General features: G+C 40.3%; 1 protein-coding gene across 3 annotated transcripts in view; it reads left to right on the top strand.

Moving 5' to 3' along the window:
- RELN (reelin) overlaps nucleotides 1-16,132 on the top strand; it is a 537,501-nt gene that overhangs the window by 432,400 nt on the left and 88,969 nt on the right. For all 3 annotated transcript variants that reach the window (XM_058725343.1, XM_058725345.1, XM_058725342.1), the window contains exons 32-38: nucleotides 6,308-6,466; nucleotides 6,653-6,841; nucleotides 7,351-7,624; nucleotides 10,111-10,251; nucleotides 10,357-10,534; nucleotides 13,886-13,970; nucleotides 14,809-14,991. In XM_058725343.1, coding sequence (XP_058581326.1) covers nucleotides 6,308-6,466; nucleotides 6,653-6,841; nucleotides 7,351-7,624; nucleotides 10,111-10,251; nucleotides 10,357-10,534; nucleotides 13,886-13,970; nucleotides 14,809-14,991 — 1,209 coding nt within the window. The remainder of the gene's footprint in view (nucleotides 1-6,307; nucleotides 6,467-6,652; nucleotides 6,842-7,350; nucleotides 7,625-10,110; nucleotides 10,252-10,356; nucleotides 10,535-13,885; nucleotides 13,971-14,808; nucleotides 14,992-16,132) is intronic.

The raw sequence follows: 16,132 nt of genomic DNA, 5'->3' as shown, positions 1-16,132 counted from the left end.
GTTATTTACTGAATGCAGATCAGACCCTGGCCATAAACATTCTGGGGGTACTAGCATCCTTTGGTAGAAGGAGCAGTTGTTCTTGGTAAGGATAAACATTAACTTTTCCTGAGCACCTGATATATGCAAGGCACTATTCCAAGTGTTTTATCTGTTAATTCATTTAATCTCCATCATACCTCTTTGCCATAGGTACTATTAGTCCAATTTTACAGATAGAGAAACTGAGACACAAGCAGGTCAAGCAACTTACCCAAGATCATGCAGTCAGTAAGTGAATGAGCAGGGATTCAAACCACTGATGCACATTCCAGAATGGATGCCTTAGCCTCCTGCATACTGCTTCTCTCCTTGCCCAGAACTCCACTTCTCTAGGCATCCATACCATCTCCTGCCTCAGTGGTTCAGTTCTGAAAAAAATGCAAAAGGCCTGTAACATATATAAGTGGCCTCCAGGAGCTCTGCGAGTAGGATGGGATCCTTACGGAACCCAAATATGAGTTTCCCTAATACAAAATCTGTGGGCTTCTCAGAAGGGTCCTCCTACAAACCTTGATCTCATGAAAGGCACATAAAGAGTTTTGTAGTATGTAAGTTTATTATCTCAGGTATTACTGTATAAAACATATTGGCTTAGGGGCGCCTGGGTGGCTCAGTCAGTTGAGCATCCGACTTCGACTCAGGTCATGATCTCGTGGTTTGTGAGTTCAAGCCCTGCATTGGGCTCTGTGCTGACAGCTTGGAGCCTGGAGCCTGCTTCGGATTCTGTGTCTCCTTCTCTCTCTGCCCCTTTCCCACTCATGCTCTGTCTCTCTCTGTCTCTCAAAAATTAATAAATGTTAAAAAAAAAATAACAAAATAAAAAACATATTGGCTTAAACTGTACTGTGAGTCCATGGAGCTAGTGATAGCTCTAACGGTCAATCCTAAATGTCCTTGGCCATGTCATCACTAACTGAGACGTTTCATGACTTTTTCTGAGTATCTCAGTACTTTTAGTCTAGTAATTATCCAGATTGTATATTTACTGAAACATCTGTAGATGTTTCTGTAAAAGTTTCTGTAGAGGTAAAAGTTTCTTTAAAAGTTTAGAACGTTTTACAGACCATTTTGCATTCCCTAATCTCTTCAACAAAGATTTATTCAAGAATCTGCTCTAAGCCACGCCCATTCTAGGCTGTGGATACAGTGTCTCCAATCATGTGACACGTTATTCAAGATGTGCTAGGTTATGGTGCAATAAGGAACAACCCTTTAAATTTCAGTGGGTTAAAACAGTAGGATTTCTCCTTAGTGCTCATTCCAGCATGCAGGACAAGCTGCTGCTGGATAGATTCTAGGTGTTGCCAACCATGTGGCAGAGAGAAAGAGACAGTGTGGTGAAGGGGACCCCAAGTCCAAACCACCAAGTGCCAGAAGCGGAAGAAGCCCTGACCAGAGCAGACAAAAGCCCCATCCGTAGGGGCACTTCCATTTTAGTGAGAAGAAACAGAAAATAGACAATAAAGAAAAGAAATAAGCAAGATGTTAAATTGACAGGCTGGACAGAAATAAATCACCTGAAGAGATGGCCAGTTGTTGATGGGGAGATTTGATTTAGATAGAGTAATCTGGGAGGGGGCTCACTGAGGAAGTGACATTTAAACTGAAATCTAGGGCGCCTGGGTGGCGCAGTCGGTTAAGCGTCCGACTTCAGCCAGGTCACGATCTCGCGGTCCGTGAGTTTGAGCCCCGCGTCAGGCTCTGGGCCGATGGCTCGGAGCCTGGAGCCTGTTTCCGATTCTGTGTCTCCCTCTCTCTCTGCCCCTCCCCCGTTCATGCTCTGTCTCTCTCTGTCCCAAAAATAAATAAAAAAAAAAAAAAACGTTGAAAAAAAAAAAAAAAATTTAAAAAAAAAAAAAAAAATAAAATAAACTGAAATCTAAAGGATGAAAAGGAGGCAGCACAGGATGAGCTCAGGGCAAGTTTTCCAAGTCAGAAGAAACAGCAAAGGCCAGTAGAAAAGAATTCTGATGTTGGAGAACAGAAAGAAGGCTAGTGTGGGGGTGACTGGGTGTCTCGGTTGAACGTCCGATTTCGGCTCAGGTCATAATCTCATGGTTCATGAGTTCGAGCCCACGTTGGGCTCCCTGCTGTCAGCATAGAGCTCGCTTCAGATCCTCTGTCCCCCACTCTCTCTACCCCTCCCCCACTTGTGCACGCTCTGTCAAAAATAAATAAAACATTAAAAAAATAGTTTAAGAGGAAGAAAGAAAGGGAGGGAGGGAGAAAGAGATGGAAGGAAGGAAGGAAGGAAGGAAGGAAGGAAGGAAGGAAGGAAGGAAGGAAGGAAGGAGGAAGGAAGGAAGGAAGGAAGGAAGGAAGGAAGGAAGGAAGGAAGGAAGGAAGGAGGCTAGTGTGGCTTGGAACTCCTGGAGATGAGGGGCAGAAGTCCCGTTGTGCAGAGAGCCTTGCTAGCCACGGTAAGGAGATGGGGTCTGAATCCATACATCTTGGACACCAGCTGAGGGCTCTTAGCCCAGGCAACGACATAATCTTATGTAAATTTTTACAAGATCGCCCTACAGAAATAACAAGTAGTTCAAAACACGTGACTATTTATGGAACACGTTCTCTGCCCCCGGGGCACAGGCAGGAGCTTTGAGGGCTACAGAGGAAGACAGGGTCCTGTCCTCAAGACCTTATTTCCTGATTGGAGAGGTAGAGCTTTTTAACATTTTCTTTAATCTTGGTAATAAAATTACTGTAAAATACTTGGTGGTTGGAACAGTGTAGCAATTGTGTGTATGACTCTTCTGAAAATCACAGATCCGTATCCCTATGTGTATATGAACTTTAAAGAAGAGAACTGACCAGAGTATTCTGGGAAGCATCCGCTTGTCATAGACATGAAAGTTCTGCTCTACACTTAGCCTCTGACCACGAGTGCTGTTGCCTCAGGGCAGATTCCCTTAAGATCCTTTTAGCAACAAGCAACTTTTCTCAACTTGCTCTTGAGCCATTTTCTTAAACTCATCGCTAGCCTTGTAATTGACACCCCACAGGCGTTTCTAGGCCTTGTCTTGAAAACGGGTTGTTAAAATGTAAATCTGCCTAAATCCTTGAACAAATCTCTTCCAGTTGATGAAAGTAAAGATTTTTTTACTTACTCAAGCTGAAGCATTAATTTACATATTTGGAATTAAAATCAAAATTAGGCTATTTTCAATAAGACTGGGCAGAACGCAGATGGAGTTGTAATTTAAAAAGAGAAATGTTGTACATGCCAAAAACACTCAGTAGATGAGCTAAAATGGCTTGTTTTTTTTTTTTTTCAGATGTGCCATGTGTCAGATGACACAGCTAATGGGGCTCAACAATTTACATAAAGTATAGATACTGCTGTTTCCCTTTCTTGCATTCCTTCATTCTTTCATACTTCTCTGGAAGGCACTCCTTTATTGTCCTTTGGGATTGGGCCCTAATCCTAGACTTTCTTGTGACCCTCCTAAAAAAGCAAATGATGAGAAGGATTGTAAGCAGAAACCAAATGGAATATGGACCCCTTGAGTCATGCTTCTCATTGACACCTGAATCCTCTAGGAAGCTTCAAAATGTAGGTTCTGATTCAGCAGAACTGGGTTGATATAAATTTCTCCAAGACTGAGTGGCTTAGAGCAACAAACATTAGTTATCTCTCATTTCTGTGAGTTGGGAATTCAGGAACAGCTTAGCTGGGTGGCTCTGGCTCAGGATCTTCCATAAAGTTGCATACAAGATAAAAGCCAGGAGGGGGGCAGTCATCTAAAGACCCAACCAGGGTTGGAGGATCTATTTCCAAGATGCTCATTTACATGGCTGTTTGGCAAGCGGTCTCAGTTTCTCACTGTGTGAACCTGTCCATTGGCTGTTTGAGTGTCCCTTATTACCTGTCAGCTAGCTTTCCTCAGAGCAAGAGATCCATGAGAGAGAGCAAGGAAGAAAGCACAATGCTTTTTATGGCCTAGTGTCAAAAGTCAGACACTGTCATTCCTACCATATTCTGCTTATTACATGTAAGTTACTAAGTCCAATGGCACACACACAAAAAAAAAGGAGAATTAAGCTCCACTCTTTGAAGGGAAGAGTGTCAAAGAATTTGTGGACATGTTTTAAACCACCACAGGTAAAGCCTGTTCCCAGCTGATACAGGTGCTCGTCCTGAGACCATACTTTGAGTAGAGGGTATTAGAAAGGACCAGCCAGTGAGATTTTATTCTCATGACGCTTCCTTTCTGGTACTGTAATCTACCTTCTGAATAGGTCACCCCCCCCCCCAGACAGATGACTGTCTAAATTATTCTCTCTCTCCCTCTCTCTCTCATCTAATTAAATGTAAACGCTGTTAACACAAATTAATAACCACAAGAAAATCTAAATTTTGAAGTGTCTGCTCTTTCACCCAAAATCACATTAAAAGCCAATAAGACATATTTTGAGCAAACATCAAGGGTTAGGGGCTAGAGTTTTGTCAGCCATTCCTCAACTTAACTAGAATAAAGACCAGAAACAGACTACCTGCCATTTTCTTCATGAACTTTAGTTGACTCTCTTCCTCCAATACATGCATCTACAGCCACCCACTGAAGCTCTAACTGCCAATCTAACTACACCTGTATACATCACGCTCTCTCCCCAAAGATTTCCTCTTCTTTGTGCTATTTTTATGCTCTCGTTAAAAATGATGATATCTATTTTAAATATGGTAAGATTAATTTTCCCGAGATTTCTCATTTTTTGCATATTAGTCATTATTGTTCCTGGCATCATTCCTTGTCAGATGTGGTGACAATAAATCCATGTGCAATCAATTAGCCTTAAAAGGCTTTCTTCTGGTTCTATATTTTATCCTAATAGTTCCTGAAACTCAGTTTTAGTAAACTCTTAGTTGTTCAGCATGATAAAAGGATTAAGAAATTCCTATCAGTCAATAATGTAGAAATTAAAAAGTTATTGTATGTACCATTAATGATTTAAAATTTTCTAGGGCTCCTGGGTGGCTCAGTCCGTTAAGTGTCCAACTCTTGGTTTTGTCTCAGTTCACACAATTCGTGGGTTCAATCCCCACATCGGGCTCTGCATTGACGATGCAGAGCCTACTTGGATTCTCTCTCTCCCTCTCTCTCTTTCTGCCCCTCCCCCACTCATGCACATGTGTGTGTGCATTCTCTCTCAAAATAAGTAAACTTTAAAACTTTCCAAAAAAGATTAAGGTATTACAAAATTAGTATAACAAACACAACTTTACCAAACATAATTTCTATGAATACCCAGAAAGTACTTTGGTATCCCCCATCATAATTAAAAATATGCAGTCTTAGGAACAGTTATGGGATAGACAATTAGATAGATGCAGGAAAGCCATCTGCCCTTTCCATCAATAACGATAGATGGATGGATGGATAGACGGATGGATGGATAGATAGATAGATAGATAGATACCCTGTTGATTCCTGCCATTTCATCATTAGCAATTTTTTTTTTTTTTTGCATCCAACCTTACCCTTTCCCCATGTCCTCTTTTAAAATAGAAAAGTTTCCAGAAGAGGTAGCAGGGGCAGCACATGTCATCCGTAACTTTAATGAACAGGTCCATAAATCATGTCACTTTGGCAACAGGTGAAGGGGTGTTGGGTAGATGGGGTGGGTGAAGAGGGGAAGGGTGACCCAGAAAGGAAGACAGAACTAACATTGGAGAGGAGTGAATTTTCTGCTTTGCTATTTAGTAAATGACTTCATTTCAGCTTCAGTAACTAAAGTCTGACAAAGTATGAAGTGCCAGTAAAAGGATCTTTCTGTTGAATAGAATTTCAGATTGGGCCATGCTTACTTACTGTCTGTGCTTCGGCAGAAAAAAACACTACTTGATTTTGTGCTGAGGAGATTGAGATATTTCTTCTGAGTGTATAATAATGATATGAGACTTGGTAATGTTCAGGACAGAATCTAAAATTCAAATACATGATCTGGAGTGGATTTTTACAACCCCCTTACCAACCTACTCATCACCCATACAGAGCTGAGTAGTCTTTAAAAAAGCTTATGGTTTTGTTTTTTGGGTTTTTTTCTCTCTATTTCCTGGGAGTTGGTGCATTAGCAACTGTCAAGGAATTGATGAGCCTTCAGGTCTACTAATTCATTCCTTGGAAGTTAGATGAATGTGCGCTCATTCTATGAGATGCAATTTGAAGTTTCTGCTGCAGTCTTGCCATTTAAAAAATACTGTTCCTTGCCTTTTTTGCCTCTGGGAAAGCTGTCCAAGTAACTGGATTTATGTCTTTTAACTCAGGGCTTGTTGTTCAGTATTCAAATGACAACGGCATACTCTGGCATTTGCTTCGAGAGTTGGACTTCATGTCATTTCTGGAACCACAGATCATTTCCATTGACCTGCCACGGGAGGCGAAGACCTCCGCTACAGCTTTTCGATGGTGGCAACCCCAACACGGCAAGTTACTACTCACCCCACCCTTCCTGGTAGCATTGAGAGCACACAGTTAAAGCTGCATTGTGCTATATGCTTCTTAATTTGCGCTCAGTTTCTAGACAATATGATTTAAAATCACAATCATAAAGGTATTCATATTGCTCTGTAATAAACCTTCTCTAAGTGCCTTTATTCATCTGATTGCAGGCAAGCATTCAGCCCAGTGGGCCTTGGATGATGTCCTTATAGGAATGAATGACAGCTCTCAAACTGGGTTTCAGGACAAATTTGATGGCTCCATAGATTTGCAAGCCAGCTGGTACCGAATACAAGGAGGTCAAGTCGGCATTGACTGTCTCTCTATGGATACTGCTCTGATATTCACTGAAAACATAGGTATATATTTTCACCAGATAAGGGGAGAATATTTAATTAACTAGAAGACTAAATGAACTAAAACCCAAGAGGAGCGTGTCTAATGCAAAACTGTGTACATAACTGCCTGTGCTGGGGGAGACCCTTGGGGACAAAAGGAGTTGGATTGACCTCTACTACAACTCAGTGCATTCAATGGCAGCCTGCGTTAGAACTGTCCTTCATGTGTGATCTAAGGTTTCTTGAAAGCAGAGCAAAACATCTCTATCTGAAGACATTCCCATGTTTCATAATTTGCAGAATTGCAGATGTAAGACTCTTCAAGGTGGTAACGCTTTTCAAATTAGCAGCCTGCCATATGTCCAAGTCTAGGCTAACCCAAATAACAACAGTTAATTGGGAGATAAAAAGTCACTTCAGATAAGACATGGTTTTCATTTGCTATTGAAAGTGTTCATTACAAGCACAGATGCCAAATAAGCAAAGAGAGAACAATTATGTGCTACCATTAAACTCTTCCTTTTTTGTAGGAAAACCTCGTTATGCTGAGACCTGGGACTTCCACGTGTCAGCATCGACCTTCTTGCAGTTTGAAATGAGCATGGGGTGTAGCAAGCCCTTTAGCGACGCCCACAGTGTGCAGCTCCAGTATTCTCTAAACAATGGCAGGGACTGGCATCTCGTCACTGAAGAGTGTGTTCCTCCAACCATTGGCTGTCTGCACTACACGGAAAGTTCCGTTTACACCTCAGAAAGATTCCAGAACTGGAAGCGAATCACTGTCTACCTTCCCCTCGCCACCATGTGAGAATTGTTGTTTGGCTTCATGTCAGAACTTTAGATTCCTGTCACCTAATTTGAAAATAATTGCAATTCTACTTGGCAATTCTATTACTCTCTCATGATAATTATGCGTGGGGTATGCCAGGGGAGGAAAAACAAGTAAAGGTACAAGGTGCTATGGGTTGAGATTTTTTTTTTAAATGTAGTGAATGAGTTCCAAAAGTTTTACAGGTCTCAACTTTTCCTTGGGAACATGAAGCCTGCCCACCAGATTGACTTGTAAAAATGGGTTCTGTGCTGCTGTAAAAATAAGTATCTACCCAATAGCCCCAGAGTGATACTTGTTCACGTCAAGCAGTATGTAAAGTCACATACATATGGAAGAGTACCCTTAGTTTCTTTATTTTCATTCTCAATACCACAGTAGGAATAAAAAATTGGTTCCTTTGGAACACTCTTATTGTTTTTTATCTTTCTTCCCCTCCCTGGCATATTTCAGATCACTGTCAGGAGTTGTATGAGGGCTGACAGCAGGCTTCCACTTTGGGGGTTTAGGCATTTGGGTGATTTGGGGATCTTTCTAGGAACCAGTGTGCACTGTGGTGGCTGGTTAGAGATTGTGCCATCCTGGGACTGCTTCCCTTGGATTCCTGCCTCTCCCCGCCACTACTACATTCTGAATGACAGGCAAGTTGGCCTCTGCAGGCTGCATTTGCCAGCTTCCTGCATCGGCTGGCTTCCTGATAGATGTAATGGCAGACACTGGCAGGATAATCAGAGCAGAAAGAGAGATAAACCAGGACATTCCTCCCCCTTCCCTTTCTGTGTCAAGTGCATCTTGGCCAACTTCAGTGGCTCCAGCTCCCTGAAGATAGCCCTCCATGTAACCCTGGCCTCTGGGCACCAGCAACCATGTCTGCTCCCTCTGCCCCTCCAGCTTGGACTGGTAGTGGCCTCCTGACTTTGCTCAACTCTGGTTTCCTCACCCACCCCTGTTGGCTTCTCAGCTCTGTCACTAACTATGCCTCCAGTTCCCTGTGTTAAATTCTCTCTATATCAAATACTTATAGTGGTTTCCATTTAGCTGATTCAATTCTGATTCAGAGATGCACAACCAAGTGGCAGGAAAAAAATTCAGGAAACCAAAGAATTTCATTGTTTAACCTAAAATGGTTTCCTCTGGATCCTCAGAGCTTTAACAAGTGCTTACCTGTAACTCATTTATTCACTTTATTTTTATTCCACAAACATTTATTGAATATCTGTTATGTTTTAGAACACTGATACAGAATGAATAAGCCGACGCCAGGATCCAAATATATTATTTAGGATAACATACATCTAAGCAGTTGTTTATGATATAAAATGGTGACCATGATAATAGGGATTTTATTGAAACACAGTGGGGTACTACCTAAGTGAGTTTTGGGGGAGTTGAGAGAGATTCCTGGAGGAGCCAGTGTGTGAACTGAATAAGCAAGTAGAGCTTGTCCAGGTGAAAAGGGTTCGTGGAAAGCCATTTATGCTTTGTAAGCCAAAACAAAATCCCAAAGACCAGAAAAAGCTTGAGCTGATGGGGAAATTCAAGGATTCGGTATTCCTGGAGTATAATTATGAGGCAAGAAACAGGGAAAGATAAGACAAGGGAAGAGGTCAGATGATGAAGGGGCCATGTATATGGGCCTAAGCCAGTTGGCCTTGACATTGTTCAAGCCACCATGCTGGCAGCCATGTTGCATTGAGGGAGTACTTGTGTAGGGGAAACAATAGCCCTTAAAATGTTACTATTGAAATTGTTCTTCAAGTAGACTGTGTTCCCCATTCCAAATAACTAACAAAATTCTGTGCGATCTGTTCCTAAATGAGGGTCTGTGATTGCTGTTTGTTAAAGCTGCATATCTTTCTAGATAAGGTGATCTTCTGACAGTCTATTCCAAGTTGCGTATTGCAAATATAAAAGAAAATATGGGAACGCCTCACATCATTGTCACCCTCAACTTCAGGGATCTAGAACCCCAGGCACCAAAATGGAGGCAGAACATCCACAGGGCTTCCATTTTAGTGTCTCAGAAACCGTTTAGGGACAGTAGAACAGGGACCTCAAGGCAAGAATTTTATGAGATTCCAACTTTTCTCATGTGTATCATCTTTCATCTCTTTTCCCATCCTGAACGACAGTAAATGCCTGAAAGCAAAAATCAAAATCGGACACGCCGTTCGACCACAGAATAAATCGATAGTTTGAAATAACTTTCCCGTCCCAGGTGCATTCAGAGACACTTGCATGGAAGAAAGGGTGAAATATTTAAAAAACACGTTTTCTTCTACTCTCTTGCTGGTGGGTTCAGCAGGCAAGGGCACCCAGTACTTGGTATGAGAAGGGAGTATTTCGAAGTAAAGGAAATTGGAATGGGGAGGAGGGCTCTTCAAAGTGAAAGGAGAGTTAAAATAAATGTTCTCCTACTGTCAGGGTTGCTTGTCGAACCAAGTGTGTTTTCTTTGGTTAGATCTCCCAGGACCCGGTTCAGGTGGATTCAGTCCAACTACACCATGGGGGCAGACTCCTGGGCTATTGACAATGTTGTGCTGGCTTCAGGGTGCCCCTGGATGTGCTCAGGAAGAGGGATTTGCGATGCTGGACGCTGTGTGTAAGTCAATAAAACTGGCACTTTCTTTCTTTACCCTGCAAAAATAAAAATGGCTTTTGAACTCATGACAAAGAATGCCTTTCCACCACTCCTTTTTTTTCTTAGGTGTGACCGGGGCTTTGGGGGAGCCTACTGTGTGCCCATGGTCCCCCTGCCCTCAATTCTTAAGGATGATTTCAACGGAAACCTACATCCCGACCTTTGGCCTGAAGTGTATGGTGCGGAGAGGGGGAATCTGAATGGCGAAACCATCAAATCTGGAACATCACTCATCTTTAAAGGGGTTAGATAAGATTCTGCTCCTCTACACTGCTACCAGAATTCCTTCCTCACACACTGCTCCACACAAATGCGTTCCTGAATCTTCTCAGATGATGCATAATTTTATACCTAGCTGTTGTCTTCTAGCCCGGACCATGTTTCCTCCTCTGTTCAGCACAATCATTCTTTAGGATTAATTAGGCATAAAATCTTTCCTCTACTTTGATAATCAGACCTCCGTTACTTTCTGCTGGAATTATACACACACACACACACACACACACACACACACACACACAAATTATGCATATGCAGTTTCTAGAATCTTGACTTCTAGAATGTAGCAGTTTATGTGGTATTGAATATATAACTCGCAGAATTGTAGAAACTGATTTTATAAAAGGTCTTTGCTATTTCCTTTCTTTTTCCCCCCTTTTCCTCCTGTTAATGGAGCCCTTTCATGACTTCAAGAAAGCCAAACTTGTGAGTCAAGTGACCTAGCATTCTCGGACACTGTTAGTATGTTTTTGTATTTCAACCTAGATGTCTGGTGAGAGAGACGTTAACCAATTATGTGAAGCACTGTACCGGTTGGCACATCTTCCTGTGTGAATATATGCTTTATTGCATCTCCCAGCATGGGGAAATCAGCTGATCTAGATGTGCAAATGAAATCTTTAACAATAATCTGCATGGGTTTCTGTACAACCCTAATGATGAACACCTAATACTTAGAAAATTGGACACTCTGGAACTTTTTCAATTATAGCTGTTAGATACTGCTTATCACCCTTGTTTGAATCCCGAACTCTTTTCAAGCTTGGATGAGAGAGAAAAAACCCTTAGGGGTTTGAGAGATTTATAAGTCCCTAAGAGCTATGAGAGGCCAAAGAAATGGAGGTGGGACCCTTCAGGATGGAAACTACTGGTTTTTCTGTGTGTGTGTGTGTGTGTGTGTGTGCATGTTTGTGTGTTTTCAGTCTTGTCTGAAGCATTAGCTCTTATGACCACTGGCTCATTTCCCATCTGTTTGCAACAGGGACAAGACCAAAAAAGTGGAAGCCCTGAGACTTTTCATGATTTAAATATCTTTACCTGATAAATTTTTAAGTAATGGAATTAACCTGGTCCCTAGATCCTATAAAGGAGGAAGACACACGGTGTTTTCTATTTTCCCTTTAGCCATCCAAATGCAAGAGCAGCCAAGCATTATACGTGTTAGACATATTATCTATCAGCCCTGCAAGATGGAGAGAGGGCTCAGCATGTGCCATTCAGTAGCCTGCAGTTTGACCTAGAAAGGCATTCTTTCGTAAAAAAGGAAATGATAGTCCCTCTTTAATGTTTATAGATTCAGGAGCACTATCAGCTATTCAAATAGCTTGTTGGATACCAAAGAACTCCCACATTTAGCCCAAATGGATTAATGAATCCAGAAAAAGGATGAGAAAAGAAACCTATCTATGGGAGCTAGAATATACACAGGAGCAGGGCCTACAAGTTCCATCATGTAATTAATATCAAGGGCCGAACTATAAGCCGATACTGCAAACGTGAAACATACTTTCATGTAGGTCATGCCCACTTTCTACACAGTCTTTCCTACAAGATGCAACGTGAAATGGTCATTTTATGGCTGATCTATATTTGCCCACGGGAACCACTTTATCCTTAAATTCCATAATCAAGGGGGCAGAGTCATCATATTCTTCTAACTTACTGTTAGTAAGGGATCTTTATTAGCTGGATCTATTAGCTACCCACCTCAGAGCTTTTTCATGGCAAGTTGAAGAAGTCACCATTCCTCATAACCTCCACCTCTACATGGCACCAAGCTGTAGGACCCTTCAAGGCTTTGTGCTTATCAGAGTATGAGGGAGGGAGGAGAGACAGTGAAACATGAAGAATAGGCATTGATTAGATGCCACAGACTGATCAGGGCAGTGAGTTATTAGGATAAAAGAAAAACAAAGATTGGGAATAGAAGGATTTTCAAATGCAACCTTCAATCCTAGAAGCTTGAATCTATGCGTTATAAAGTTCAGGGATACGTATGCATGCGGTTACTTTTTCATTACAGTATTAAATCATTCTCAAATTCTAAATTTAGCATTATCTGGCTTTCTTCTCCCCACAGCCAAAGATGATTTAATAAACCAAACACTGGTGTCCCGTAAAGGGTGGAAGATAAGTTTCACAGTCTGACATATCTGGGTTTGAATTCTACCACTACTGCTTTTAAACTGTACAATCTTGAGCAAGTTACTTTCTCCGAGTACCAGTTTCCTTCTGTGCATCAGAAAGATAATAATTTCTTGCCCTTACAAGTTTATGTGTTTTAAAGAAGTGTCTATTTTAGAACCCAGCATGTTATAGACATTCAGTAATATGGTTGCCATGACAAAATTAGTTCTATTTAAAATTTTTCAGTTGTTGAGCATTGTGCTTTCTAGTAAATATTAAGAAAAAGAGGAAGAGTTTACTTTCTCTAGCTAAAATTGCATTGGGTGTTTGTTAGTTGATAATTAAGAAATCCAGTGTCCATTCAGTATCACATAGCCCTATGTCGCCAAAGAGTCACTTCATTCAGAAGTCATAGCTAAGTAAGAAACTAAATAGTAATGCCTATTTGTACCTTAGGACATGTGCATAGAGAAATTCTATTTTCCTGGCTGTCACTGCAGTGCTTTAAACACACGGAGAAAACAAGCTACGGAGCTGTCAATCCCAGGCAACCAGAAATAGTTAATTAGCAGAAAAAATTACCAAAGCTAATGTGATCGCTTTCTTTCTTCTTTGGCTTCTCTGCATGAACAGTTACAGCCGAAGCATGGGGACTTGCTTAGTTATGCCTTATTTAACTTGACCAACTGGAGGGTGTTGTGTCAGCCTGAATGAGAGCCTCCCAGGGCTGTCAGCATGCACAAAGGAGTAGTAAGTTCCTGAGACTCCTTGGAACACTGTAAAAGTTACCTATTAATTCCCAACTTCCAGCAGGCTCACTTGGCAGAGAATTTCCGTCTGATTCCTCATTACTTCTCTCATGGCATGCTGTGGTCAAAGGAGGCAACTTTTTTAAAAAGGCCTGTAGTTATATAATGCTATCATTTTTGCACTGCTTTTCATAAAAGTCACAGCAAAGCGTGGTTTAGAGTTGAGACAATGAAATTGTGTTATGCAATCATAGGACATGAGAGCCTCAAGAAAGGGAAAATCATCAATTTTTCCTTTTGAACTGGACCAAACATTGCTTCTTGATCATTACTTATATGTATCTATTACTTAGTTAATACAAGTTAAGTGTTTAAAAGTCAAAGGAAAATAATTTTGCAGATGAAATAAAGTTGCTTAACGTATATGTTGTTGTTTTCAGGAAGGACTGAGGATGTTTATTTCAAGAGATCTCGACTGTACCAATACTATGTATGTCCAGTTTTCACTTAGATTTATAGCAAAAGGTAAGCTATTTCTATGGGTAGAATTCATTATTTCCCTTCAGAAGAACTCCCTCTTACCTTGCACAATTACTCCCCCACAAAGAAAAAATGGATTTGAGGCCCATAGATTCTCTTACATGGAAGAACTAACATAAACTTGAGTAAATAAACATTCACAAATGTGCTTCTATAATCTCAGTTCATCTTAATATAAGGGTAAGGTAACTACTGATTTTGCAATAATTTCATATAGGTGTAGTAAGTAATCATGCTAGTTCTACGGTAAATTTATCATCATGTCCCTGAGTCTTTTTTCCACCACCACTTCCTAGGTGTAAGAATTTTATGTTTTAAAATTTTAACTTATGGAAATTTTGGATTTTCTTTGACAGATGTGAACCCAAAAGAGACAGCTCTTTGCCACTATCACCTTTCATATTAACTAAACCATTTTCTCGACAAATAATGCCATTTGGATATAATAAACTTTCAAGTTGATTTTTGCTTGTATCCTAAGATTTAAACGTTTGACCTTTTGTAAAATTGCAATGCCTGTAGAATCAAAATTTTCTGATGTAATATTTCCTAACTAAATATAGAAAGATATGTGTTCATATCTGAGAAAGAGAGAGATACTGTCATGTGAAAATCTAAGATCTGGTGTGCATTTTGAGGTACATTCATACAGAAAGCCCCACCTGTCATAGCTTTAAGCTGCCTCCCAAGCATTTGGACTATAAAGCCTCTATGCAAATACAGGTCAGCTTATGCATCAATGCCCGAAGAATAGTCTCTTAGAACATACCACTTCCCCATTTTTATCACAATATGTTTTATGCCTGTGGTATCTTCTTTTTAGGTACCCCAGAGAGGTCTCACTCTATTCTATTACAATTCTCCATCAATGGGGGAATCACTTGGCTCCTAATGGATGAATTTTACTTCCCTCAAACAACAAACATACTTTTCATTAATGTCCCCTTGCCATATACTGCCCAAACCAACGCTACAAGATTCAGACTCTGGCAGCCTTATAATAATGGTAAGAATGCCCATGTTCTCCTATGATCAAAACTGACTGTGACCTTTTAACGTGTGTTTCTAAGATGTGGAGGGAGTGTTTGTCAACTGAGTGGTTTAGTTGTCCATAACACACATTTTGCATGCTTCCCTTTTGAGGAGTCTCAATGAATATTTAACTTTATATATCTTTATCACCTCTTTGTACTTGACTCATAAGTTCTCTTGCTAATGTAAATATAGCAAAAGCCTCTTACAGAGCTAAGGTTTTTAAAAAATAATTCAGCATTATCATTAGCCACTCATCAACTATAACTACATTCTTGCTAAATTCATTTAGGAATACATAGTTCTTCTGAATGTGGCATTTCAGTAGTGAGATAGAACAACATTGTAGCAAAATACCATGACAAAAACAGAGGGACTTACACCAAGCAGATAGTGGCTTAGATAAAATATTCTTATCACATACACTCGCTTCCGTGATAAGTTAAAGCGAATGTATAATTTAATAGCATTTTCAAATGGTTACAGAAAATGATTTTACAAATTTGTAATGTTTTATTGCTTCCAATATTTCTATTAACTGCTGATTATAAAGGACCAGACTCTACCAAATCATGCATTTAATGGCCTGAGTAAGCATGGAGATATCACATTAAGCAGATTCTTTGCAGAGGTAACACAGAAATGGATAAGAAAACTGTACTGCTGTCTCTAAAATTTAACCTGAATATTTACTTTATAACTCATAAACCAAAGAAAAATGTAACTTATGAACAGTAAAAATAATCTTTTAAAATCACCAAATAAAAGTGGAAAGAAAGAAAGAAAGAAAGAAAGAAAGAAAGAAAGAAAGAAAGAAAGAAAGAAAGAAAGAAAGAAAAGAAAAAGAAAAAAATGTGGGAGTTTCACAGTCCAAAGGATCATTGTCTTCACGGTATGATTAAAATGCTTACCTGATTATTATTTTTATTTTTTAAATTTATTTTCAAGTTAGTTAACATACAGTGTAGTCTTGGCTTCAGGAATAGAACCCAGTGATTCATCTCTTAAGTGTGACACCCACTGCTCATCCTGAAAAGTGCCTTCCTTAATGCTTGTCACCCATTTAAGCCACCCCCCCAACCTGCCCCTCCAGCAACCTTCAGTTTGTTCTCTGT

Source organism: Neofelis nebulosa, chromosome 4 (assembly GCF_028018385.1).
Source record: "Neofelis nebulosa isolate mNeoNeb1 chromosome 4, mNeoNeb1.pri, whole genome shotgun sequence".
Lineage (NCBI taxonomy): Eukaryota > Metazoa > Chordata > Mammalia > Carnivora > Felidae > Neofelis > Neofelis nebulosa.
This window is presented reverse-complemented; position numbering and strand designations above follow the sequence as displayed.